General features: G+C 46.4%; 2 protein-coding genes across 3 annotated transcripts; one reads left to right on the top strand and one right to left on the bottom strand.

Annotated features, from left to right (window-relative positions):
• The first annotated feature begins 831 nt into the window (after nt 1-831).
• LOC123157205 (E3 ubiquitin-protein ligase KEG) lies at nt 832-4258 on the top strand. 2 transcript variants are annotated; one of them, XM_044575463.1, is made up of 5 exons: nt 832-1113; nt 1601-1962; nt 2054-2145; nt 2450-2923; nt 3048-4258. In XM_044575463.1, the coding sequence occupies exons 2-5, from the start codon at nt 1603-1605 to the stop codon at nt 3997-3999; spliced, it is 1878 nt and encodes a 625-aa protein (XP_044431398.1). In that variant the 5' UTR covers nt 832-1113; nt 1601-1602; the 3' UTR covers nt 4000-4258. The 2 variants fall into 2 exon arrangements, with proteins under 2 accessions (XP_044431398.1, XP_044431397.1); XM_044575462.1 differs by lacking the exon at nt 832-1113 and adding an exon at nt 1155-1407.
• A 187-nt stretch (nt 4259-4445) lies between these two features.
• On the bottom strand, nt 4446-7028 carry LOC123157206 (elongator complex protein 4). The gene is made up of 8 exons (XM_044575464.1): nt 6800-7028; nt 6240-6493; nt 6070-6145; nt 5610-5766; nt 5373-5451; nt 5079-5238; nt 4897-4988; nt 4446-4798 (listed from the first exon to the last, which is right to left on the bottom strand). Exons 1-8 carry the CDS (start codon nt 6969-6971, stop codon nt 4631-4633), a joined length of 1158 nt encoding a protein of 385 aa, XP_044431399.1. The 5' UTR covers nt 6972-7028; the 3' UTR covers nt 4446-4630.
• Nucleotides 7029-27333: the final 20305 nt, after the last annotated feature.

Below are 27333 nucleotides of genomic sequence, written 5' to 3'. Positions count from 1 at the left end.
GCCTTGAGTTCGCTCCAATGATTATAATCGTCGCTAGGTGGTCCACAGACCTGGTTGTAACTTTTATTACCTCTGGTGTTCTTTGTACTGTCATGACTGAAGATGAATAGATTGAAAATTTCTCAAAAAAAAACAATCTAAAGGAAACAAACCCCATCGAACATGCCCAGTCTCCACCCCTTCCTTCTTTATTCTCTTGGCTTTATCCCTTACCAGACGCATCGCCTCCTCTTCCTCTGAAAATCCCGATCAAAATCCACGTCACCGATCTACTCGCCTCGCGCAACGCAACCATTGTTCTTCATAGAGACCGTGGTAGGGGAAGAGGTGGTCGAGGCAGCGTCGCGGAAGCAACCATGGGGTGATGGATGGAGGATGTGAGGGTTGAAGAAGAGGCAATGGCAAACGCGCAATCAACCAGGATTCGACCAGCAGTTGCGCGGGAGGGGTTGGTGGTTATGCGGCAAGGCGAAGGCGAACGTGTAGGAAAATGTGCCATATGCTGGTATATGTGGTTGAAACCATACACACTATCTAGAAGAACCTAGAGACTATATCTGTTGCAAGCTCTCATATATAAGTTCGTTTCATCTTTGTCTAAAAAAAGGTTCATTTCATTCAAACCCACTTAAAAGGAATTATTCCCTTTTTGAGGGAATTAAAAGGAATTATTCAACCAGTACAAATACAATCAAACCTAAGTTTCATAAAAAGGCAAAAATTATACATATCAAAAGGAAAAGGAAAACCGAAGGTAGCAAGGGAAAAGGTAACGGGCGGCGAGCCGAGGAAATCCTTTCCATATAAACCGCTCTCCACCGCTCAACCGCCGCCCTCTTCTTCCTCCCCAAGCACGCTCCCCCTCCCCCTCCCCCTCTTTCCCCTCCTCCTCGCACCACCCACCCAACCTCCAGTGCAGGTCCGCTCATGTCGCCTCCTCGAATCCACCTCTCCGGAACCACTCCAGTAGCCGCAGCCGCAGCCGCAGCTGATTCATAGGTTTCTTTTTCAGTACTTTCTTCACCAAGCAAACCCAGTTCGCCGACACCACTCAGGATTCAGATTAGAGGCGGGGAGGGGAAAAGCGGAAAAGGCAGACGGAGAAGACGACAGGTGAGCCCCCCGTCTCTTCTGTGGATTCAAGATTCTCCGCTGATGCAGGTTCTCTACCCTTTTGGAGTATTGTGGTACCTTTATGCCGGCTGTGTGAGTGATTCTCGCCGGATTGGCCGAGCGGTTCTTCCTCTCCGTGGCCGGATTCTTGATTCTGTCCGTGATCCAGGCCAGGCCGTTGACCTGTGCGAGACCGGTTGAGTGATTCTTACGGTTTTTGAGCGGTTTGCTGCTTGTATCTGCGCCTGAATTTTGCGCATCCTCTGCAGCCTGCACCAAGCCCCCAGTTTTACAGTTGAGTGTAAATGCCAGAGCAGGGATCTTGTTTCTGGTTGTTCTCCCTTGAGCTGTGCCCAAGAAACAAGAGATTATTATTGATTAGTGAGAGCACAAGCTCCCAGCTTACAAGATTTTGGTGATTCTGCAGTCTGTACTCTGTACTCTGCACCTGTTGTTGAGAAACCAATGGTGAATTTTGTGGTTGCAGGGATGGCAGCCTCCCAGCCGGCCGACGCCGAATCGTTCGAGTACATGCTGCTGGAGAAGGACCCCGATCACTACCGGACGGTCTTCTCCGGCCCGAGCCAGATAAGCCCGTGGATCGACCCGGCGGTGCTGAATCTGAAGCACCGGATAGGGCGAGGCCCCTTTGGGGACGTCTGGATAGCCACGCACCACCCGAGGACGGAGGACTATGACCGGTACCACGAGGTCGCTGTGAAGATGCTGCACCCGGTCAGGGACGACCAGCTGCAGGTGTTCTCGGCGAGGTTCGACGAGGTGTTCGGCAAGTGCCAGGGCCTGGGCAATGTCTGCTTCCTACATGGCATCTCGACGCAGAATGGGAGGGTATGTTCTCTGTCTGGCATAGCCTTGCTGTTGGGTCACCTGTGAATGAAAGATGGTGCTGTGGCTTAATTTTTGTTTCATGGATTTTCAGCTTTGCATAGCGATGAAGTTTTACGAAGGATCCGTCGGGGACAAGATGGCTCGGCTTAAAGGTGGAAGGCTCCCTTTGTCAGATGTTTTAAGGTATGGTGGAAGTCTCCACAGTTCTGTACATATTGATGTTCTGAATACTGAATGTTTGTCGGCTTATCTTAAGAATACAGTTTACCAGAGGCAAATATACAGTTTTTTTAGATGAATTGTCACCTAAGCATGCAGTTTCCAACTTTCTACCAGTGAACGTGTTGGTTGATTAACTGGCAGATATCCTTCATCACCTTAGTGCAGGCACATTATCCTGGTTGACTTTTGAGAATGCTTATGATGCTCTGTTTAGAGGATGTTTTCTTGAGTGGTACATATTTTTATTATTTCCTGTAATTTGCAGATACGGCGCCGATTTGGCGCGTGGTGTGCTAGACCTACACTCCAGGGGAATATTTGTTCTTAATCTCAAACCTTGCAATTTTCTCCTTGATGACCATGACCATGCTGTGCTGGGGGATTTTGGGATTCCATCCTTGCTGTTTGGACTGTCGCTGCCAAACCCAGAGCTTATCCAAAGACTTGGAACTCCAAATTACATGGCCCCAGAGCAGTGGCAACCAAACATCAGAGGTCCAATTAGTTACGAGACAGATTCATGGGGCTTTGCCTGCAGCATTCTTGAGATGTTCACTGGCGTTCAGCCTTGGCGTGGCAAATCACCAGACGAGATTTATCAGTTGGTTGTCCTGAAGAAAGAGAAACCGATATTCCCGTACAACTTACCTGCAGAGGTTGAGAATGTCCTTCCTAGCTGCTTCGAGTATGACTTTCGGGATCGCCCCTTGATGTCAGATATCTTACAAGCATTTGAAAGGTAACATGCTAAAACTCTCTTTCTACTTCTGCCTTATCAACTTGCACTATTTGGTTAAACTGCCATTGGATGGGTGATTTTACCATGTTACTTCCCTAAATTTGTTTTTTTTTCCTTTCTTCAGTGCTAAAGATGTGGATTATGACAACAATGGCTGGGACAGTTCTGAAAACCCAAGGGCAGTAGCACCAAGTCACACTAACTGGTCACACTTCAAGGATAAGCTGCAAGTTGGGGACAAGGTCCGCTCGAGAAAGGTTAAAAACTCTTGTACTCCTGAAACAATGGAAATCCCTGATGGGACCATAGTTGGCATGGAGGATGGAGAACGTGATAGCAACATTCTTGTACGAGTCCATGCAATACATGACCCTTTGAAGGTCCGTTCCTCGACAGTGGAGAGGGTGACCTATGGTTTCGCTGCCGGATACTGGGTAAGGCTCAGGGAGGAAGACAAGAAGCGGTCTGAGGTCGGAATTCTTCATAGCATCGACCGCAATGGCACCGTGTATGTTGGTTTGATAGGAATGGACACCCTCTGGAAGGGGGAATATTCAGATCTGCAAATGGCCGAAGCCTACTGTGTGGGACAATTTGTGAGGCTGAGAACCAACACTTCAAGCCCGCGGTTCGAATGGCAGCGAAAGAGAGGCGGGGTGTTTGCCACAGGCCGTATTTCACAGATACTCTCGAATGGATGCCTTGTTGTGACCTTCCCTGGCAAGTTGAGCCTTGGCGAAGTGTGCAGCTGCTTGGCCGACCCTTCTGAGGTGGAGGTGGTGAGCTTCGACAAGTGCGAGGGGGTTGTGAAGAAGTATGAGCACCTCGAGGACTTCCATTGGGCGGTAAGACCTCTGTTCATCGCCATAGGTTTCTTTACTGCTATGAAGCTAGGTGTGTTCGTCGGGAAGAGCATCACAAGGCCAAGGAGTCGAAAGGTCGCCAGCGTCTCCGATCAGGGTGCCGATCCTCAGAAAGTTCAGCAGCAAGAAGTGCACAACAGTGTCGGCACGGCATGGCTCCCTCCACCCGTCGCAAACATGCTTTTCAGGGACGGTCCTGCGCCTTCTGGGTAAAACTGCAAAAGCAATGTTGGGTGCACAACAATGCTGGGTATATCTCGATCATGCGACGCTTTGAACAAGTCATGCTGTGTATATTTAGGGCTGTAATTTTCTACCTTGCCAAAACCTTGTAAATTATCTACCTCTGCAACTCAGTATGCCCGAGCCTACCCGTGTAACTGCTCTAGGATCATATGTTTCTAGAAGCATGCAACTACGGGAGGTTCTCTCTTCATGCAAGTTGGTAGTTTACAGCTACCTTATGTGTTCATGTTTCTGCAAACTTACCAATTTGCTCAAGAACTATCTTCAGAAATTATCTGTGCCATAAGCAACACAGAACCCTGGTAATCTGTTACAGCATATCATGTACTCCCTCCGTTCCAAAATACAATCTAAACCTTCCATAACACAGGTATATATATGATGAAAGTGGTATAAAACAAAAACTGATGGGATGGACAAGGCTTAGCTGCCTCCATTGCAAAACCAAAACATAACCTCTAAAAGTTGCATTTTCAGTAACAAATACACACAGCAACCAGGAGCCTTTCTGAGCTACTTCCTGTTTCCAGTATCCTAATAAGATGAAGAACAGCGGATGCTACCCTCTATTCTCAAAGGGAAGCTCCAGGAGTCCCAATTAGAAATCGAGCTGCGAGCCTTGCGTCGACGAGGAGCAACTGCCTGATCCACCAGACGAGGGCCCGCTCGACCCGTCCACCGGGGCCTGGTTCAGCCGTTCCAGCACCAGCGACCTCCTCTTTCGCAGCTTCAGAGAAAACGTGGACGCCTCTAATATCACAGGAACCTGCGAATCGATGTAAATGGCGTCGTTAAAACAGAAGGGCACAACAAGTTTTGTTTACAGCAGCTATGAGCCTATGTCATGTCGACTTGGGTTGGTACCTGGCTGTTGGTCTGTGCCACCTTATGAACATGCAGAAAACCAACCATGTCCTGATACCCCGTGAGGAGCTTCGCCAAGTCCTTGTCCTCATCTAATGATCATGGCAATGAACAATCAGGCCATGCATGGTCGGCAGTCAAAGTTGCAATCAGGAAAAGAGATTCTGAAGTGCTAGGCTTGCCTGGGATTGCTTTTATTGACAGCAGCGTGTCTGCTAGGTGCTGCCATCTCTTGCAGAAAGAATCTGATAGGACTGTGTATGGAAATGTTACAATGGCAACGGCGTTAGATGAGCGCACCATGGCCTTCACTGATCTGAGAAACGAGACCATGTCCCAGTCCTGCAATGCATTAATAATCTAATATGTCAAAACTGATTTAGAAGGGAGGACACCTATAACTTGGCTTCAAATTTTGAATGTGCTGCATCAAGCCATCAACCAGTCAGCATACATAATTTCAAGTAAAAACTTGCCTTCCCAAAATATCCACACTGTGGTGCACAGAGTGACTGTATAGCAATACGTCCTGCACTAAGATTTCCACCCTCTTTTCTGAATGCAGAAACACAAGATATGTCAGAAGCAACAAGGCAAAATGCATCAGATCGTATACAACTCCAGTTTTGTGGTAATTAAACAATCATAGTCGGTCTTGAGGCAGATCAGCCTGTGATAACAAGCACAATAATATATCCAGGAATCAACCTCACCTTTGATGTTTGGATAAGAAAGCAGAACAGCGATCCTGGAGATCATGGAGAGTATCCACATCTTTAGTGCTCAAACATTCAATATGCTGTGCATTAAGTAAATGCCGTTCCAGGGGCTTCCGTAAATCAAAATCATGGCTAAATTCCTGCTTGCTGTCTGCAACGTTGTCAATTGAGTCAGCTCTTTTAAAAAACATCTCGAAAGAAAGTAACGGTAGCTTAAATTAAATAACAGACTTCGAAATGATGCTTACACAAGTAAACTATAACAGGTAGCACGAATATAGCTGTTGCTCCGTTAGCATCAGGCAGGAATTACAGTGACAATGTGATACTTCTTTTATCTTAAAATTTCCTAGAACATCATCTAATTTCCCTTTTTTGACACAGAGACAATGGCTCTTTACGACAACTAACCATCATCAAGTAAACAAAGGAAAGAAAAGTATTAGCACATCACCTCTGTGTTCAGAACTGGAATTCCTTTCGTCCCCAAAATATTTCCTGTACTGCCAAGCTATCCTCAAACCCTCATCCTGCACAATTACAGTACATATCCAGATCAATAAGGAAACATGGTCAGAACACACATTCACCACAAAACACATTTCATCCACGAGACAGACATACACTTGCTCGTCCATCGCCAGCTGCTCCGCCACCCATCGCCCTCTGCCGCGCGTCCTCCTTCGAGGACGCCGCCGGAGCAGGCAGTGCGCCGAGGAACGAGCGGGGCTCCTTCATAGGTGCCGCAAAGAGCAGGGGCTGCTTGTGCACGACGCCCTGCGCCATGAAGGCCCGGAGCAGGAGGAGGTGGTGCGGCGCGTCGGAGTCCTCCATGACCATCACGACCGAGCCGAGGAGGAAGCCGCCGCCCAGGATCCCTGCGACAGAAACGCTGGTAAATCACGACGGCCTGATGAGCACCAACCAAGCCATTCTTCCATAGCAGACCATTCTGTCTCCCAGTTAAAAATCTTTCCTTCTCCTGACCTCAAGAACTAAGTAGCTACCAATTTTCATCATACATATTGCAGGCAATTTAGGCATCTACTAGACAGTTCACAATCAAGACGCAAGATTTGAACTGCAGATGTGGCATCGGTCGGTTCCTGGTGTTCTTTGAGACTAAGCTGGATCAAAAAAAAGTTGCTTGATCTGAACTGAGGGTATGAGCAGGACATGCTTACTGTCGAGGTCGGGGATGCCGGAGGAGACGAAGGCGGCGCCGTTGGGGCCGAGCTTGACGCCGGAGGGGGTGACGGGTGACGAGGACGAGGCGGTCTTCGAAGAGGCGGCGCGCGAGAAGCTGCTCCGGCCGAGGGTCTGGGCCCCTGTTCCGGCGGCGGCGGCGGCGGCCATGGGCGTCGGCGCTGCTCCCCTCTGACGACTCGGCCTGGAGAGAGAGAGGTGGCTGCTGCTGGTGCGAACAGGGAACCGCTTGGGCTGCTGCGCTATCATTGTATACGTGGGCCGTCGCCGTCCGGCCGTTTGGGCCTTGTCTGGGCTTCATGTCTGGGCCGAAAAATGGGGTGCTGACTGCTGAGATAATAAAGTTTAGGGGCGCTGTGGACCTGCAAATGCTATATGTCGCCCGTACAGATTAATCGCCTACGGGCGACGACTAGCGGGCCCGCCCATTAGCTCGCCTGAGCCAATAGTATTGCGCTGCAGCTTCGCTCTGGTACGGTTTTTTCCCCTGTTTCTTTTGTTGTTTCTTGGTTTTATTTGATTACTTTTCAATTTAACTTTTGTTTCTTTTGTTTTCTTATTGGACTTTATGGTTTTTATTTCTTCATTTGTTATACTTTTTTTTTCTTTCTTGCTTCTACGGTTTTCTTTGCTTTTCATTTTGTTTTTTTGTCAGTTTTTATCTTTATCTTTATTTCAACACGTGTCTACTTTTTCTTAGAATGCAATGTACATTTTTAGAGCACACGTGAAACATTTTTTAATACACGTTGGATATAATTATTAAAACACATGATGCACATTTGTTTTAAAATACATGTTTTGAAAACTTTTTCAAATAGACGACGTTAATATTTTTCATATACACGTTGTACATATTTTAGTGGCAATAAACCATTTTTATACTACACGAAACAATTTTTCACATTGTATAATTGTTTTTGAAAATTTCATGGACATTTATGGAAACAGTCGATTTTTTTTAATATCACGTACATCTTTTAATGGAAATAAACGTTCTCCTAACCTACATAAACATTTTGTACATTCTATATAACACTTTTAAAAATGTCACAAAGGTCTTTTTAAATGCAGTAATATTTCCATACAATCTCTAGTACATTTTTTAATGGTACGTAACGTTTGTTTTACATTACACAGATATTTTTTACATTGTGTACACATTTTAGAAAAAATCACATCAGTTTTTTAACATAGGAACATATTTTAACATTGCATAAACATATTTTTGAAAAAAAATCACATCATTTTTTTAAAACGTAGGAACCTTTTTCATTGTGAAAAGTTTTTTTATGAAGTTATCACCATTTTTTAAAACTGAACTATACAGTTTTTATTCTATGATTACATTTTTCAAATTCATGGATTTAAATTTCTTAAATAATTTTTTTTGAGGTATATGCATTTAAAATATAAATAAAACTAAAAAACACGGAAAAGTAAATTCAAGTTTTTTTTAGACATAAATGTAAATTGAAGTGACATCAGTGTGACAACTCACGTCCTACTGGGCTGGCCCATCACGGCGCCCTGTAGGTGAGGCAGTTGTTTGTCTTACTGAATCTAAAAAGAAGTTGTTTGTCTCACAGCAAGCGGCACATAGGCGCTCCTTTCTAGACCACTATTATAAAGTCATTTAAATCCAATGCTCTTGAAAAAAAAGTCTCCACCCCCTGAAAAGATATTGAAGGCAATTTTAAGCGCAAAAACTAAAGTTAGACACAAGGACTTGAAAGTGCCTACTCCCTCCTTTCCGGTTTATAAGGTTCAAATCTAAAATCTCATCAACCAAGACACTTGGTGAATGGGGGAATGTATCTCGTACTCTACAAAACTACCCAAATTAAAATGATGCATTAATTTGGATTAATTGCAGTGCATGCATGCTTGACCACTAGATGAGTAGGAAAGTTACATGCATTGGGGAGTTCCTTTTTAATTACTACATGCAAAGGTTTAATGCACCTTGGAATCTCAATGGGAGATGAAGATGAGCCCTTTAAATTGAAAAAACGAAAAAATTGAGATGAGTCCTATAAACCGGAAAGGAGGAAGTAGTTTATAAGAGTGTATGTGGCGGCGGCAAGTGGGTGGGAAGGGCGGCCATGAGTAAGGTGCGGTTGCCACAGCTCGCCGATTTCAATGCCCGAGAAACGTGGCCGTGAAGGGAGTAAGTTGAGGATGGGATTTTGTTTGAGTGATATAGAATTAATTTATATCTGTGATAAGAAATATGAGGCAACAAATGTGTGTGTCACCTAGGAAACTCCATGACCTTGCCTCCGGCCAACGAATGGGACTTATCGCCAACGAAAAGACCGCTATCATGGAACAAATGGCCTTGCATTACAATAGGATGTACAAAATAGCCACAAAGGCAAGAAATGGCTGGTTGACCGAATGATAAATTGGTGAAAATAGTCTGGCAAAATTACCACAATCAATTACAATACCAAAATGCGCCCAACAAGTCTAGAACAAGGCGAACAGATGACGATTATTATTATTCATTTATTTGCGAATGACGATTAATGTTTTTCAGCTGAGAGAAAAACAAGAAGCATCTACATCCTCCTTCATGTTATTAGATTTACAAAGCAACTATAGTTTTTCTTGTCGCTTCACATTCCACACACTATATGTCGTAGCTGTCTCTGTCTTCGGTACTGCAGATATAGAAAAAATAATGGAACGGGATGAAATTGAACCCATACAGGCCGGCAGCCGGCCGGAGGTTACATCACATCATCCCCATCACCAGACCTGGTACACCGGTTTTGTTATTTGAGACACACATTCTTGTTTGAGTTCTGTTGATTCTAGCAGCCATATTCTTTACCCAGAGAGGACAAAGGCACGTTACAATATGCTAATCATGGTACTTAGCTACCAGCCGATGCATGACAGAAGCTAGCCAATTGTTAAGGTGTTCAACCTTTGCAGCTGGCAAGCACGCAGAGATGGCAGGCCTCCTAAAGGCGAGCGTAGGTGTCGTTCTAATGGCACTAGAGGTAGGCCTTAGGCGAAATAGAATAGCTACCCCTTGTTGATGGTGGAGTTGGGGTTGTAACATGTGATGTAACCGCCATCGTGGAGGGGCTCTTTGCCCCCCACTCCTTTAAAATATAGTACGCACACTCGTGCGTATTCGAGAAAAGATGATACATAAAGAGTTGACCAAGAACTCGAAACTTGTTTATTTAGGGCCTGCTTATGGCTAATAAAATGACCGCCACAAATGTGGCAAGATTTGGCAAAAATTTGAACCTATGATATGTGGATCATATAACTGGAAAAGTGTGGCAATGAATTAAACACATGTCTAAGATGTTGTGGCATGATTAAGGTTAGGCGTGGCAACCTTAGGCTGAAAACCAAACAGGCCTTTAATCAGGTAAAGCCAAACCTAGTTCGGCAGAGATAAAACCGTCCACACGATTTGTTAGAAATTCGAGGCAGTTCGTCGATCATCCGAGGATCAAGCAATCACACGAGCACGACACCGAGATTTTTTAATGAGGTTCACAAATATGGCTACATCCCCGCGGCCTGACTATGAGTGCTCCTCCCCATGACACCGCTACAATACCGCACCTGGTCGCCCTGGACGTCTGCACATGCCGCCGGCTTCCCCTGCGTTCCTGTGCTATTATGTTAGCATATGTTACATCGTGTGTCTACCCCCACTATATATGAGAGGCCTAGGATACAAGTATCCTACTTGGACACGACTCCATATCCTATCTAAACACAATACTACTCAGAGTCCAACTGTAACCTACCTTGTACACAATATTCGACACAACTCTAACAAACTCCACCTTGGCGAATATTCTCCACCACCTTGAATTCGTCAATGCCTCAAACTTTCATGTACATTGGACTTGAGTTTATCCCATGAGTACCACTGCTACTCCAAAGACTCCACATGCAACTTGTAGTCCCTCCTTTTCTTGACCATAGTCAATACTCGAACAAAATTAAGTTCCCCTTACTCTCATTTGTGCTCCCAACTTCCAGAGTATCTGTTCAACACCATCACGCACCGATCATTGACCTACGTTAAAGTGAACAACTCACATATTGGGTGTCACACATAAGAGTTATCTAAACTCAACATCACAGCTCCTTTCTTGACCGCCTGTCTAAAGCTTGAAGAAATTTCACCGTTGCTTGTAGTCAACCCGAGTCAAATTCGCAGTTGTCTCACCACACGCATGACGACCAGAGCCCTACCCCGTCTTCATGCCCCGTGCATACTGCACGCCTCACTGCTATTACCATGTCGAGCCTCCGCTGTCCTGGTCGAGATTCAAGTGTCGCGAACCCACACCACTCAACCCCCACTGCAGAGTACCACCAATCATCACTGACCCATGACGAGTTTCACGCTTCCATCAGACAACTGGGCTCCAGTCCAAATTACGTGTCCCTCACTTTTTCCCAGCTAAATAGGCTTCGACTCTCTATCGACTTACGCCGCAGCCCCTCAATCAGCACCGAGCGAAGTCTTCCATTAGACTGCAGCTCTACCTTCAACATGACTCCATGGTAGATGATCAGTCCACTCTTGCGCCTCATCGACCTCAAGCTCAGTGTATACACCACCTTGAATCAATCCCGCGCCATAGTCTTGTCAAAGCCACACAAGCCCTCAGGTCTGCGCCGCGTGTTGCCACGCCCAGAAGTCGGTCACCATCAGCATCACGCTCCTATGTCGTCGTTGGCAATCCCACCACCGTCTTCTGTACCAACCGACTTACGTCGATCCGTCAGACTATGTAGTTTGACCCAGCCAAACTCGTTCGACTGTACGACACGCTCGAGGCTCTAAATCGTCTTCTGCGAATTTCCATCCATCACATGACAATTCCATCTTAGCTTTTTTTTTTGCATAATTGACTTCCCGCAACGCCTTCAAGCATCCCTGTCGTGCCAACAAATTTTCACCTTTGTCTGCCATAACCCAAAGTTTCTAGTTTCGATGAACTTCTCCACCTCAAACCTGGCACCTGTTGGCGCCATGATTCTTTGTACAGCTGACTCTATGAAGAAATAACCAAGCTTCCCACTTGATGCCCAAAGTACTGGCGTACACATACAGAACCTGATTGATCCATGTACTACTAGCCTTTGCTTCGCGTGAACTTACCTCCTTGGATTCAACTTCTGATGCTACCTAATTGCTTTGGCTAAACCTGTGCTTTCCGATGTAATACAAATTAATGGATATTTTGCTCGAATCTGATCTGTCTGCCTCCGTCCGCGTCGTATACGAGGACTCGGTCCTCCTTTTGGTCCAAAACAAATCTCACGCGCCTGCACAGCGCCAAGCTTCTGGACGCATAAATCACGGGCATGTAGTAGGTCGCTGTCAAGGACTTTTTTTTGAGCATCAGTACAGACACAAGCGCTCATATACACACGCATACACTCATCCCTATAAACGCACACACGCATATCCTATTCCTATGAGCACCTATTTACGAAGTCACTGTAGGCGCCTCGTCGTCGACGGGAACGTCTCCTACCACTGAAAGCGCATAGCCGGAAATCCTGAAATAAATCCAGAAATAATGCGAGCACCAGGATTTGAACCCTGATGGGTCGGGGATACCACTGTCCACCTAACCAACTCAACCACAGGTTGATTCGCGGTCGCTGCTGTCACGACCGGTTTTTCAATAAAATGCTTATTGAGAAAATCGATCTTTAGATCTCAGTATAGGAAAAGTTATCCTCACTGGTAGACAAATACTTGATAAACAGAGGACCAGTAGCATTAAATATATTACAGGGTTGAGCTGAGGCTGCTCAACAATTCATTACAAACTCGCCAATATCTTACATAAGGGCGGTTATGACACAGAGGTGTGGTGACATGCTACTAGCTCGAGATAAAAAGTGGTGGTGGATAACTTGACTCCTAACTGGCAGCTCATCGAGCGTCGAGGTGAGGCTCGATGGATTTATTTCTGGGGTGGCGGAAGCGGATATAATACAGTAACCAAATGCAGGATCGCACGGGACTGACTGGGACTCCTCTAGGCGTCGAACTCGCTATCGAACTCTTCATCCATGAGATCGCCTTCATCAACACATCTGGCCAAATCAACAAGCCAGGTGAGTACTTTGAAAGTACTCGCAAGACAGTTCGGACAAAAGATATAACAAATGCATGCATGAAGGCGTCATGAGCAAAAATAATGATGCTCATTCCAATAATAATATTTTTGCACGACTTGATAAGTAAAACAAATAATTGAAAACCGATCGGGTGTCTGGAGCGACGCCTCGAAAGGTAAACAAATAAAGCTCATGCCGCAGTCGGGCGTCTAAGCGACACCACATAAAGGGCTTATAAAAGAAATGCCATAGTCGGGCGTCTCCGCGACACCACATAAAGGGCTTGTAAAACAAATGCCACAGTTGGATGTCTGAGCGACATCACAGAAAGGGCTTATAAAAGAAATGCCACAGTCGGACGTCTGAGCGACATCACAGAAAGGGCTTGTAAAAGAAATGCCACAGTCGGACGTCTGAGCGACATCACAGAAAGGGCTTGTAAAAGAAATGCCACAGTCGGACGTCTGAGCGACATCACAGAAAGGGCTTATATCAAAAGTAAATAACAAGTATGCCAAAGTCAGACGTCTGAGCGACATCACAGAAAGGGATTATATCAAATGTAAATAACAAGTATGCCACAGTCGGATGTCTGAGCGACATCACAGAAAGAGCTTATATCAAAAGTAAATAACGGGTTAGTCCATCCACAGGAATAAACTTTTAACCGGATTTAAAACTCATGTAGTCCACCCGGTTTTGTCACTGAGGCTGATATCTGACAAGATAAGATAAACACAGTACTTGGACATGTACAAGATGATTTAAAGGATTTGTGACTCTGCAGAGTTTGTACTAACTGATCACAACCAACGGATTTCTGTAGCCACGAAGGACTAGTTCCGTTTACGGTATTTCGGTAGAAACACATTTAACTAGTACACACCCATTCCACCTCACGATGCCAGGAATCACCCTAGACAATGTCCAAGAAAAACTTTGAGACGGGGAGGTCACAACCTCGAATAGCATGGGATCAAATTTCTATACGCGCGCTCTAAGGGGTGCCCCCCTCTCGGTCCCAACCGGAAACACCCATGCCCCCTGACCGGATGACAGGCTTTAATCCAGGGCAATGGAACCCTCATCCCGGCCTCTCTATTTGGTGTGTACCAGGAAAACGGTTTGCAACTTACTAGGCCATATTCCTTGCGGAAAACATGTGGCAGTACAGGAATGGAAATGAATGGGAATGTCATTTGATTCACGATGACACTAAAGTCAAATAGACTGGCGTAAGACTGGCATGCCACAACACTGCCATCTTACCCATCCTCATGCCATCACATGGCCATGCAAATATGTATCCAACAATATATGGCTTTCCGAAACTTACTTTCCACTTCTGTGCATGAAATATAACATTCAAAGAAATGTTCATAAACATGCCATGAAACTCCTAAATGCAAACATGCAACAAACACTCATCATATCAAGAGTTCAAACATGCTTGCCTGGTTCGGAGTAGTCAGAGTCTAACTGGGTGAAGTTCGCGGCTCCGTCACCTCCTCCGGTATCTACGGTATAAGAAAATACGCACGCAACGTAAATACCGTGAGGTGCACAAAAAGTAATCCAAATAATTTTCAAATAAATCTGATAAAAAACTAGAATTTTTTTTAAAGAGAACAGAAAAAGAATCAAACAAAAATCCTTTTCTGTTTAAAAGTTATAAGGGTTTTGATTCAGGGACCTTCCTGTAATGAAACAGAAAACTCTCAGGGGGTTCTGCAGAAAAGACCAGAAAACGATTCGTTTAAAAGAAAAGAATGAGAGACTGACAGGCGGGTCTCACTCGTCAGGTTTGAATATTCAAACGAGAGAGACGGGGCTCGCCGGTGCCCGAGAGCTGCGGTGGTCGCCGACGGCGATCCACGGCGAGGCAGGGGGATCGGGTGGTACCTCTGTGTTCAGTACGTCCTTCCGCATCGGTGGGTGGTGGTGCTGGTCGCCGGCGAGCACTGTGTCAACGGCGGCCCTGGCTCCGACGGACGGTGGTTCGGGTAGTCGTGGACCTCGTCGGAGAGAGCTACTGGGGTCAAATTGGAGTGGGGGTTAGTCTCCTAGAGGTGCCATGAGGCTACGGGCAAGTCTAGGGCAGTGGAGGAGTTCTCACCGGAGAGAATGCTGCCAGAGCCCGAGGCGGACGGAGGTGGCCGGAGTTGAAGAAGAAGGGCCACTCGAGGCTCTTCCAGTGGTTGGGCGGGGTCTAGTGAGGTGGTGGAGGTGTGCGGGGTCGAGAGCGAGCTCGGAGGCGCTATTTATAGCCGGCCTGAGGCGGTTGCCGTGAACGGGATAAGTCCGGTGAGCGATTATGGCGGCGCTGTGGCTGGACGGTTGGTTTAAGGGCTTGAGCAACGTCTAGACGGAGCACTGGTTCCATTCTAGTGTCTAACTCAACAAGGCAGGGGCGGTTACGGCCTGTCCCCGACGGAACGGCCGTACAGCACGTCGGCGACAGAGAGCGCGCCCTGAGCGTGCCAGGCCACGGCGACGGTGCTGCATGCATGCGCTGGCAAGGGAGATGGCCACGCGGAGCTCTCAGGTGATTTGGGTGGTGCCGAACGGCGTTATGCCGCAGGATGCCCTCTGTCGGCCGCCATGGGAGGCTCTGCCGCCGCGGAAGACGCCGGCGCAGGCGGGCCAGGATGCCACCGACGCCAGGAACGAGCCAAGCGCGCGTGTGGTGCTTCGGACAGGGAGGAGGAGCCGTGCACAACACGCCAGGCGCACAGTCGACATGTGACTGAACTCTGACGAAGAAACGACACTGAACTTACTGAATTTTCTGAAGGTGTATAGTAACAGTGCAGGCCAGGTGTTCGACAGAATGATTTTGGCATGTGGGGATTTTTCCTTGAGCTGATTTTTGGTGGAGTGGTCTCTCATTGCAACTGGGGTTTGCCTGAATTTTGGTGGAATTTTTGGAGAAGTGGAGATATGAATTTCACCAAATTTGACAAATCTGGTCCAAACTTGCAGAGCGTGAATTTTGAAAATTTTGAAAAGAAGAAGAGTGGATCTTGATGGTTCTAGGTTGTGGGTGCTAAGGACTATCCAGAGGAGTTGAGTTGAGTTCAAAGTTCAAAGGCATTAAGGTACTTGCTTTGCAAATTACCTAGGCTCAAAATAAAGGACAGAATTGTTTTGGGAAAAGAAATAAATGAGATAAAATCCAAAAATGGATTTAACTAGTTGGGACATAATGTTTGGGTTGTCCCAAAGTGGAGGGAGGGGTTTTGGGAGAATTTTACCATAAGAGGCATGGTAAAAACAGGAAGGGATCAAAACCAGAGAAAAGCCCAAAACCAAAAGGTTTTCTTTTTAGAAGAAACTAAATCCAAGAAAAGATTTTGAGAAGGAAACTCAGAAGAGAGGTTTTTAAGAAGGGTTTAAATGACCTTCTTTAAACCAAGCAAGGCTCTTTCTGAAAACAAAAACCACAAAAATTTTGGAGTGTCACAGCACCTACCCCCTTAGGAAAAATCTCGTCCCCGAGATTTCAGCTGATCCTTAAACAGGTGTGGGTGCTCTGTCCGAAGAAAATCCTCTCTCTCCCAAGTTGCTTCATTCTCGGTGTGATTGCTCCACTGAACTCTGAAAAACTTGATGGTTTTCTGTCGGGTCCTCCTCTCAAACTCTTCTAATATTTTTATTGGGTGCTCTCGGTAGGTGAGGTCTGGTTGCACGTCAATATTTTCATGTGATACTTGCTTCTCTGGGTTGCTTACGTACTTTCTAAACTGCGAGATGTGGAACACGTTGTGGATATCGGATAAATCCCCGGGTAGATCTAGCTGGTAGGCTACTGTGCCTCTTCGGGCCACTATACGGAATGGTCCGATGAATCTTGGTGCTAGTTTTCCCTTAATCCTGAATCGCTGCAGACCCCTCATAGGAGAAACTCTTAGGTATACAAATTCTCCGGCTTCAAAACTGATTTCCCGATGCTTTCGATCGTAATAACTCTTTTGCCGACTTTGAGCTGTCTTGAGTCGATCTCTAATCTTCTTAACTTTCTCCTCAACCTCTTCGAGCATATCTGGGCCGAAGATGTGGCTGTCCTCAGTTTCTGACCAGTTAAGCGGGGTACGACATCTTCTCCCATACAGAGCTTCAAAGGGTGCCATTTGCAAGCTGGCTTGATAACTGTTGTTGTATGCGAACTCTGCATATGGCAAACTTTCTTCCCAACTGGTTCCGTAGGTGAGGACACAGGCTCCCAGCATGTCTTCTAGAATTTGGTTTACGCGTTCAGTTTGCCCATCAGTCTGGGGGTGGTATGCGGTACTGAATGCTAGTTGGGTTCCCAGTGCCTGTTGTAGGTGATCCCAAAATCTAGAGACGAACTGTGTGCCTCTGTCGGATATGATAGTCTTTGGGACTCCATGCAGGCAGACGATACGGGCAAGATAAAGTATGGCCAGTCTCTGAGTGGTGTGAGTTGTCTTCACCGGGATAAAGTGTGCTACCTTAGTTAATCTGTCGGTGATGACCCATATGGCATTATTTCCGTGTCGTGACCGTGGTAGTCCAACAATGAAATCCATTCCAATCTCGTCCCACTTCCACTCGGGTATCTTGTTTGGCTGTAACAGCCCGGCTGGTTTCTGGTGCTCGGCCTTGATACGTTGACAAGAGTCACCGCATGCAATGAACATGGCTATGTCTCTCTTCATACCGTGCCACCAAAAAATTTCCTGAAGGTCTTTGTACATTTTTGTTCCTCCAGGATGGATTGAATACGGAGCGGTGTGGCTTTCAGCCAGAATCTGCTGTTTGAGGTCCTTGATATTTGGTACGCAAAGTCTCTCTCCGTACCACAATATTCCTTGCTCATCTACGTTGAATTCTGAGGCCTTGCCCAAACTCACTTTCCTTTTTATGCCATCAATGCTGGGGTGTCCATGCTGAGCCTCCTTAATCTTTTCCATCAGGGTAGGCTGTATTTCCAAATTCGACACACCGCCTTCGGTGACCATTATTAAATTGAGTTTGGCAAATTCCTGTTGAAATTCTAGCCTCAAACTTGGCATACTGTCGTTGTCCGTGCTGGGATTCCTACTAAGGGCATCTGCCACAACATTTGCTTTTCCGGGATGGTAGTGGATTCCAACATCATAATCCTTCACCAACTCCAACCAGCGTCGTTGCCGTAAATTAAGTTCCGACTGTGTGAAAATATAGTTAAGACTCTTATGGTCTGTGTATATTTCACAACGAGTTCCAAGTAGAAAGTGTCTCCATTCCTTGAGTGCATGGATGACCGCTGCCAATTCTAAGTCATGATTGGGATAATTCTCCTCATGCTTGCGAAGTTGTCTGGAGACATACGCAACTACCTTGCCTTCTTGCATTAATACGCATCCGAGGCCTTTCCGGGATGCGTCACAATATACCTCAAAATTCTTGTGTATGTCTGGCACAATTAATACTGGTGCCATTGTTAATTTCCTTTTTAGCTCTTGGAAGCTTTTCTCACAGGCTTCCGTCCATTCAAACTTCTTGTCTTTCTTGAGCAACTGTGTCATTGGCTTTGCTATGGTGGAGAATCCTTCAATAAATCTCCGATAATAACCTGCCATTCCCAAGAAACTTCGTACGTCCGTTACGCTAGCTGGTGATTTCCAGCCAAGTACGGCCTTGACCTTTTCCGGGTCTACTGCAATACCTTCTTGGGTGAGTACGTGGCCCAGAAAACCCACCTGTCTTAGCCAAAATTCACATTTGCTGAATTTGGCGTACAGTTGATGTTTCCTGAGTTCTCCTAGTACAATCCTGAGATGCTCGGCGTGCTCTTCTGGTGTTTTGGAGTATATCAGAATATCATCGATGAATACCACAACAAACTTGTCCATATACTTCATAAATACTTTGTTCATGAGGTGAACAAAATATGCGGGGGCGTTGGTTAGCCCAAATGGCATTACTGTGAACTCATACAGTCCATATCTGGAAGTGAAGGCTGTCTTGGGAATATCTTCTGTTCGCACTTTTAATTGGTGGTATCCCGATCTCAAGTCAATTTTTGAGAAGACTTTGGCCTGTGCAAGCTGATCAAATAAATCATTTATTCGAGGCATTGGGTATTTGTTCTTGATTGTGACCATGTTAAGAGCTCGATAGTCAATACACAATCTCAGTGTTCCATCCTTTTTCTTGGCAAATAATATTGGAGAACCCCAAGGTGAGGAACTGGCTCGTATGTATCCTTTCTCCAATAATTCTTTTATTTGCTTCTTCAATTCTACCAATTCGGATGGTGCCATTCTGTATGGTTTCTTGTAAATGGGAGCGGTTCCGGGTGCTAGCTCAATGCTGAATTCTATCTCTCGGTCCGGTGGCATGCCTGGTAGTTCTTCTGGAAATACGTCTGGAAATTCACACACTACTGGAACCTTGTTCAGCTCAGAAACGTCCGCCTTGTTTAATCTTGGTTGCCGAGGTATTTGTCTCTCTTTGGCTGAAACTTTTATTGTCTTCCCGTGATGGTGTGTGAGAATCACGGTCCGGTTGAAGCAGTCAATAAAACCTTTGTTGGTGGTTAACCAATCCATCCCTAGGATGACATCCAGTCCTTTGCTTTCTAATACAATATGGTTGGCGCAAAACTTCAATCCTTCAAATTCAATAACCACACCTTGACAATAACTCTGGGTCACTTGCTTAATCCCAGGGGACTTGATGATCATGGATTTTTCCAAGGGAAGCATCGAAAAATTATTTTGCAAAGCAAAACTCTTCGAAATGAATGAGTGAGAAGCTCCAGAATCAAACAAAACCATGGCAGGTATTGTGTTAACAGGGTACGTACCGAGTACGATATCTGGGGCGTTCTGTGCTTCCTCTTTGGTCACGTGGTTCAGGTGACCCTTCCGGTGGTTGTTATTGGGGTTTAAATTGTTTCGCTTTGGGTGCTGAATTATTGCCACCATTGTTAGGCTTCGGGGTTGAGTTCCTTGGCTTGGGGCACTGCTTGGCATAGTGCCCTTCTTCTCCACAAGCGTAACAAGTAACGCCTGGGCGATATGTGAACTCCTTGTCTCTTGCATGAAAATTCTTGATTGGGCGTGAATTATTCGTCGGGGTTTTGTGTGTACCACCCTTCTGAATTTCCGTCTTGCTTCTGTGGTTGCGAGCAAAAGTAGACTGGTCCCTTTTGCGTTTGCGGAAATCTTCCAAGCTGCGTCGCTCATTATCCAGAGTAATGGCCTTATCCACCAGTGTTTTAAAATCATGGAAGGTATGCACAACCAGCTGGCATTTAAGTGCGGGTGCCAGGCCTTCCAAGAATTTTTCCATCTTCTTGCTCTCGGTCATGCGCTCTTCATTGGCGTAGCGAGACAGAAAAATGAATTGGCTGTTGTATTCTGACACTGTCATGGTCCTTTGCTTGAGGTCATCAAATTCTCTCTTCTTGATTTTCATAACACTCTTAGGAATGTGTGCCCCACGAAAACCTTCTTTGAAATCCTCCCAGGTTATTTCATTTTCGTTGGGGTGCATGTGCAGGAAGTTTTCCCACCACGATGCAGCTGCTCCGGTGAGATAATGTGGTGCATACAATACTTTTTCACGGTCTGAACACTGTGCAATAATTAATTTTCTCTCCATGTCTCGAAGCCAGTCTTCGGCCTCAAGAGGCTTGTCAGTATGAGAAAATGTTGGGGGACGCGTCTTCTGTAACTCAAATAACTTGGATTGCTGCTGATACTGACCACGTTGATTTCCCATATTGATGAATTGGTTCATCATTTCATGGTGCTGTTGCTGACTCTGTTCATACAGACGACACACCTGGGTAAATGCTGTTTCACTGTCCTGTTGACTTGTCTGCCCCTGAGTGAAATTGTGGTTTGGTGGTGTGCCATAATTTTCTTCGGGCTGATTTGGCATGGAGCGCGTCCATGGACGAGACATCTTTCACTCTGGGGATATATTTTGTGAAACTCGTAAGACAAGAAAGAGAGTCGCAAAAGTCAACAAAAACATACATAAAACTCCAGGATTTTTTTTGAAAATACACGATTGCGCGCGGAGAAGGACTATTACATATCTTACACGCAGGCATAATTATACATTACATCACTCAGGATATGCGTACATAATCCTGACATGTTATTGAGACTAGTGCACTTCTCCAAATCCTACATGATGCGCAAACAGGCTACTTCTCACAACCTATATACATATAAACATATCACACAAGTCGGTACATCGCATGGCGTCCAAACGTACTCAGTCGGAGATGGTGAGGATCTCCCTTGGCCTGCCAAGAGTGAGACGCAGTGACGCTGGGGACTCAACCTCCTCCTCGCTAATAGGTTCCAGACGAGAAACGCCGCGCTGAGCTGATGGAGCAGGTGCCATAGGTGGAGTAACACGAATGTGAGTGGGCGAAATAGGTGGAGTAGCACGTATGGGAGTGGGTGCAATAAGTGGTGTAGAGCGAACGGGAGTTGGTGCAATAGCTTGGTTGAATTCCTCAGTGGTAGGCAGACGAGGAGCAGTGGCGAGAATGGTAGGTGAATGAGAAGCTGTGGACGAGATAAAAGTCAGCGGTGGAGCGGTGTGCAGAAGTTCCCTCCTGTTGGCGGCACAGCCATGGACTGAGTCCATGCGGGCAGCTACGAGGTCGTCCACCATGCTGTCAAAGGCTGCCTCCAGGGCTCGGAGGTACTCGACAAGCATCTCAAAGGCCTCGTCTCGCTCTCCTCTGGGGCAAGAGAATGAGTAGTGACAGGTGTAAGGCACGTGGCATGGAAGGTAGCGGTAGCGACGGGTCTTCATTGCAGGAAGGACATCCCAAAGACGAGCTATTGCCTCGCGGGCAGCCATCTGCATAGCATGCCTCTCAGTAGGCATGGCTCTCCCCAAGAATCGGAAGCGGCGTATCTCAGCACGCCCTCCCCTGAATTGCACCGCGGCCTGGTGCATGGTCAGACTGTCGTTGATCTTGTGTGGATAAAGTGTGAAGACTGGGCGCACGGATGGCCCCATCGCGACCTGAACGATGAAGGAGAGGAGCTTGACGAACCCCTCAGGCACGTTGGCGAACATTTGTGACTCACAGTCGTTGCCAGCCATCTACAAAAGTAGGCAAAAATTCTGAGCGATCAGATCATAAATTTTATGCTGACTGTTAGAAAAATGACTACATTTGTAAAAACATGAATAAACTCTATCATGCTAATAACCAATTAGCGATCGCACCTAGTGGCTTCCTACAGTCAGCCTGGCTCTGGTACCAAGTCTGTCACGACCGGTTTTTCAATAAAATGCTTATTGAGAAAATCGATCTTTAGATCCCAGTATAGGAAAAGTTATCCTCACTGGTAGACAAATACTTGATAAACAGAGGACCAGTAGCATTAAATATATTACAGGGTTGAGCTGAGGCTGCTCAACAATTCATTACAAACTCACCAATATCTTACATAAGGGCGGTTATGACACAGGGGTGTGGTGACATGCTACTAGCTCGAGATAAAAAGTGGTGGTGGATAACTTGACTCCTAACTGGCAGCTCATCGAGCGTCGAGGTGAGGCTCGATGGATTTATTTCTGGGGTGCTGGAAGCGGATATAATACAATGACCAAATGCAGGATCGCACGGGACTGACTGGGACTCCTCTAGGCGTCGAACTCGCTATCAAACTCTTCATCCATGAGATCGCCTTCATCAACATCTGGCCAAATCAACAAGCCAGGTGAGTACTTTGAAAGTACTCGCAAGACAGTTCGGACAAAAGATATAACAAATGCATGCATGAAGGTGTCATGAGCAAAAATAATGATGCTCATTCCAATAATAATATTTTTGCATGACTTGATAAGTAAAACAAATAACTGAAAACCGATCGGGTGTCTGGAGCGATGCCTCGAAAGGTAAACAAATAAAGCTCATGCCGCAGTCGGGCGTCTAAGAGACACCACATAAAGGGCTTATAAAAGAAATGCCACAGTCGGGCGTCTCAGCGACACCACATAAAGGGCTTGTAAAACAAATGCCACAGTCGGATGTCTGAGCGACATCACAGAAAGGGCTTATAAAAGACATGCCATAGTCGGATGTCTGAGCGACATCACAGAAAGGGCTTGTAAAAAAAATGCCACAGTCGGACGTCTGAGCGACATCACAGAAAGGGCTTGTAAAAGAAATGCCACAGTCGGACGTCTGAGCGACATCACAAAAAGGGCTTATATCAAAAGTAAATAACAAGTATGCCATAGTCGGATGTCTGAGCGACATCACAGAAAGGACTTATATCAAATGTAAATAACAAGTATGCCACAGTCGGACGTCTGAGCGACATCACAGAAAGGGCTTATATCAAAAGTAAATAACGGGTTAGTCCATCCACAGGAATAAACTTTTAACTGGATTTAAAACTCATGTAGTCCACCGGGTTTTGTCACTGAGGCTGATATCTGACAAGATAAGATGAACACAGTACTTGGACATGTACAAGATGATTTAAAGGATTTGTGACTCTACAGAGTTTGTACTAACTGACCACAGCCAACGGATTTCCGTAGCTACGAAGGACTAGTTCCGTTTACGGTATTTTGGTTGAAACACATTTAACTAGTACACACCCATTCCACCTCACGATGTCAGGAATCACCCTAGACAACGTCCAAGAAAAACTTTGAGATGGGGAGGTCACAACCTCGAATAGCATGGGATCAAATTTCTATATGCGCGCTCTAAGGGGTGCCCCCCTCTCGGTCCCAACCAGAAACACCCATGCCCCCTGACCGGATGATGGGCTTTAATCCAGGGCCATGGAACCCTCATCCCGGCCTCTCTATTTGGTGTGTACCAGGAAAACGGTTTGCAACTTACTAGGTGATATTCCTTGCGGAAAACATGTGGCAGTACAGGAATGGAAATGAATGGGCATGTGATTTGATTCACGATGACACTGAAGTCAAATAGACTGGCGTAAGACTGGCATGCCACAACACTGCCATCTTACCCATCCTCATGCCATCACATGGCCATGCAAATATGTATCCAACAACATATGGCTTTCCGAAACTTACTTTCCACTTCTGTGCATGAAATATAACATTCAAAGAAATGTTCATAAACATGCCATGAAACTCCTAAATGCAAACATGCAACAAACACTCATCATATCAAGAGTTCAAACATGCTTGCCTGGTTCGGAGTAGTCGGAGTCTAACTGGGTGAAGTTCGCGGCTCCGTCACCTCCTCTGGTATCTACGGTATAAGAAAATACGCACGTAATGTAAATACCGCGAGGTGCACAAAAAGTAATCCAAATAATTTTCAAATAAATCTGATAAAAAACTAGACAAAATTTTAAAGAGAACAGAAAAAGAATCAAACAAAAATCCTTTTCTGTTTAAGAGTTATAAGGGTTTTGATTCAGGGACCTTCCTTTAATGAAACAGAAAACTCTCAAGGGGTTCTGCAGAAAAGACGAGAAAATGATTCGTTTAAAAGGAAAGAATGAGAGACTAACAGGCGGGTCCCACCCATCAGGTTTGAATATTCAAATGAGGGAGACGGGGCTCGACGGCGCCCGAGAGCTGCGGTGGTCGCCGACGGTGATCCATGGCGAGGCAGGGGGATCGGGTGGTACCTCCGTGTTCAGTACGTCCTTCCGCGTCGGTGGGTGGTGGTGGTGGTCGCCGGCGAGCACTGTGTCGACAACGGCCCAGGCTCCGGCGGACGGTGGTTCGGGTAGTCGTGGACCTCGTCGGAGAGAGCTGCTGGCGTCAAATTGGAGTAGGGGTTAGTCTCCTAGAGGTGCCATGAGGCTACGGGCAAGTCTAGGGCAGTGGAGGAGTTCTCATTGGAGAGAATGCTGCCGGAGCCTGAGGCGGACGGAGGTGGCAGGAGTTGAAGAAGAAGGGCCCCTCGAGGCTCTTCCAGTGGTTGGGCAGGGTCTGGTGAGGTGGTGGAGGTGTGCGGGGTCGAGAGCGAGCTCGGAGGCGCTATTTATAGCCAGCCCGAGGCGGTTGCCGTGAACGGGATAAGTCCGGCGAGCGATTACGGCGGCGCTGTGGCTGGACGGTTGGTTTAAGGGCTTGAGCATTGTCTAGACGGAGCACTGGTTCCATTCCAGTGTCTAACTCAACAAGGCAGGGGCGGTTACGGCCTGTCCCCGACGGAACGGCCGTACGGCACGTCGGCGGCAGAGAGCGCGCCCTGAGCGTGCCAGGCCACAGCGACAGTGCTGCATGCGTGCGCTGGCAAGGGAGATGGCCACGCGGAGCTCTCAGGTGATTTGGGCGGTGCCGAACGGCGTTATGCCGCAGGATGCCCTTTGTCGGCCGCCACGGGAGGCTCTGCCGCCGCGGAAGACGCCGGCGCAGGTGGGCCAGGGTGCCACCGACGCCAGGAACGAGCCAAGCGCGCGTGTGGTACTCCGGACAGGGAGGAGGAGCCGTGCACAACGCGCCAGGCGCACAGTCGACATGTGACTGAACTCTGACGAAGAAACGACACTGAACTTACTAAATTTTCTGAAGGTGTACAGTAACAGTGCAGGCCACGTGTTCGACAGAATGATTTTGGCATGTGGAGATTTTTTTCTTGAGCTGATTTTTGGTGGAGTGGTCTCTCATTGCAACTGGGGTTTGCCTGAATTTTGGTGGAATTGTTGGAGAAGTGGAGATATGAATTTCACTAAATTTGACAAATCTGGTCCAAACTTGCAGAGGGTGAATTTTGAAAATTTTGAAAAGAAGAAGAGTGGATCTTGATGGTTCTAGGTTGTGGGTGCTAAGGACTATCCAGAGGAGTTGAGTTGAGGTCAAAGTTCAAAGGCATTAAGGTACTTGCTTTGCAAATTACCTAGGCTCAAAATAAAGGACATAATTGTTTTGGGAAAAGAAATAAATGAGATAAAATCCAAAAATGGATTTAACTAGTTGGGACAGAATGTTTGGGTTGTCCCAAAGTGGAGGGAGGGGTTTTGGGAGAATTTTACCATAAGAGGCATGGTAAAAACAGGAAGGGATCAAAACCAAAGAAAAGCCCAAAACCAAAAGGTTTTCTTTTTAGAAGAAACTAAATCCAAGAAAAGATTTTGAGAAGGAAACTTAGAAGAGAGGTTTTTAAGAAGGTTTAAATGACCTTCTTTAAACCAAGCAAGGCTCTTTCTGAAAACAAAAACCACAAAATTTTTGGAGCGTCACAGCTGCCAACGACTTGGACATCGTCCAGCAGTGCGCCCCAACTCAGCCTCTGCCTAGGCTGCCACGTGCTCCAGGTGCCTCCTGCCACGCCGCTGCTCAGCTGCGCTTCACGATCGCTGCGCCAATGCACACCTAACCAGTTCGCTTCCAGGCGCCGCATCGATCGATAACCCTGCTGCTTGCGCTATACCTCGCTGCCACTGTTATCGGATCTCGCCGAGAACTCCGCCTCAAACATCCGATTACGACCACAACTCGCGGACATTACTGTTCGCTTGGTTTCTTCCGATCGATCTCAACCGTGCCAACATGTATTGCGGAAACTTTCGTGTACACGATACCGACCTAAACATCAAGCCTTCCTCTTGATCAACAATCCACAACCTTCGAACAACCTAGCTCTTATACCACTTGTTAGAAATCCGAGGTGCTTCGTCGATCATCCGAGGAGAAAGCAATCACACGAGCACGAAACCGAGATTTGTTAACGAGTTTCACCAATATGGCTACATCCCCAGGGCCTGATTATGGGCGTTCCTCCCCATGACACCGCTACAATACTGCACCTGGTCGCCCTAGACGTCGGCACATGCCGCTGGCTTCCCCTGCATTCATGTGCTATTACGTTGGCATAGATTACATCGTGTGTCTACCCCCACTATATATGAGAGGCCTAGGATATATGTGTCCTACTTGGACATGACTCTATATTCTATCTAAACACAATACTACTCAGAGTCTAAATGTAACTTACCTTGTACACAATATTCAACACAACTCTAACACGATTGTCATATTGCCTTACCTTAAATCACCCATAAACTGATTAATCACTAGTTCGGCAAGAGTGCCCAGTTTCTTGTTCGCTCGCTTTAGAAAATAATTGAAAGACAACGGTGCATTCAATAGGCTCAAACCCAAAACCTTGAAGGCAGGACGACGCTCCCTAGGCTAGTCATAGTGGGAGTAACTTAGCTAGTAACATTTTTTTAGAAAATAGGTTAAACCCCCGGTCTCTGCATCAGTCGAAGCATACAACCATCTTTATAAATTATACCACAAAGGTCTGACAAAAACATACATTAATTCATCTGAAGCCACCATTGACACCTACAGACTCGATAATGTGGAGTGCTCTTACTCCCCATATCTAAAACCGATGTCGTCGACGATCCATCCACATAACGTATCGGGACCAACAGCCGATGCA

This window comes from Triticum aestivum, chromosome 7B, assembly GCF_018294505.1.
Source record: "Triticum aestivum cultivar Chinese Spring chromosome 7B, IWGSC CS RefSeq v2.1, whole genome shotgun sequence".
Lineage (NCBI taxonomy): Eukaryota > Viridiplantae > Streptophyta > Magnoliopsida > Poales > Poaceae > Triticum > Triticum aestivum.
The sequence above is the reverse complement of the archived record's forward strand: the minus strand, read 5'-3'. Positions and strand labels throughout refer to the sequence as shown.

Coding starts and splice junctions, on each gene's coding strand:
- LOC123157205 (XM_044575463.1), top strand. CDS start 1,603: ATGGCAGCCTCCCAGCCGGCCGACGCCGAATCGTTCGAGTACATGCTG. Junction 2,146..2,449: donor CCTTTGTCAGATGTTTTAAG/GTATGGTGGAAG, acceptor TGTAATTTGCAG/ATACGGCGCCGATTTGGCGC. Junction 2,924..3,047: donor ATCTTACAAGCATTTGAAAG/GTAACATGCTAA, acceptor TCCTTTCTTCAG/TGCTAAAGATGTGGATTATG.
- LOC123157206 (XM_044575464.1), bottom strand. CDS start 6,971: ATGGCCGCCGCCGCCGCCGCCGGAACAGGGGCCCAGACCCTCGGCCGG. Junction 6,146..6,239: donor CTGGCGATGGACGAGCAAGT/GTATGTCTGTCT, acceptor GTAATTGTGCAG/GATGAGGGTTTGAGGATAGC. Junction 5,452..5,609: donor TTCTTATCCAAACATCAAAG/GTGAGGTTGATT, acceptor TTCTGCATTCAG/AAAAGAGGGTGGAAATCTTA.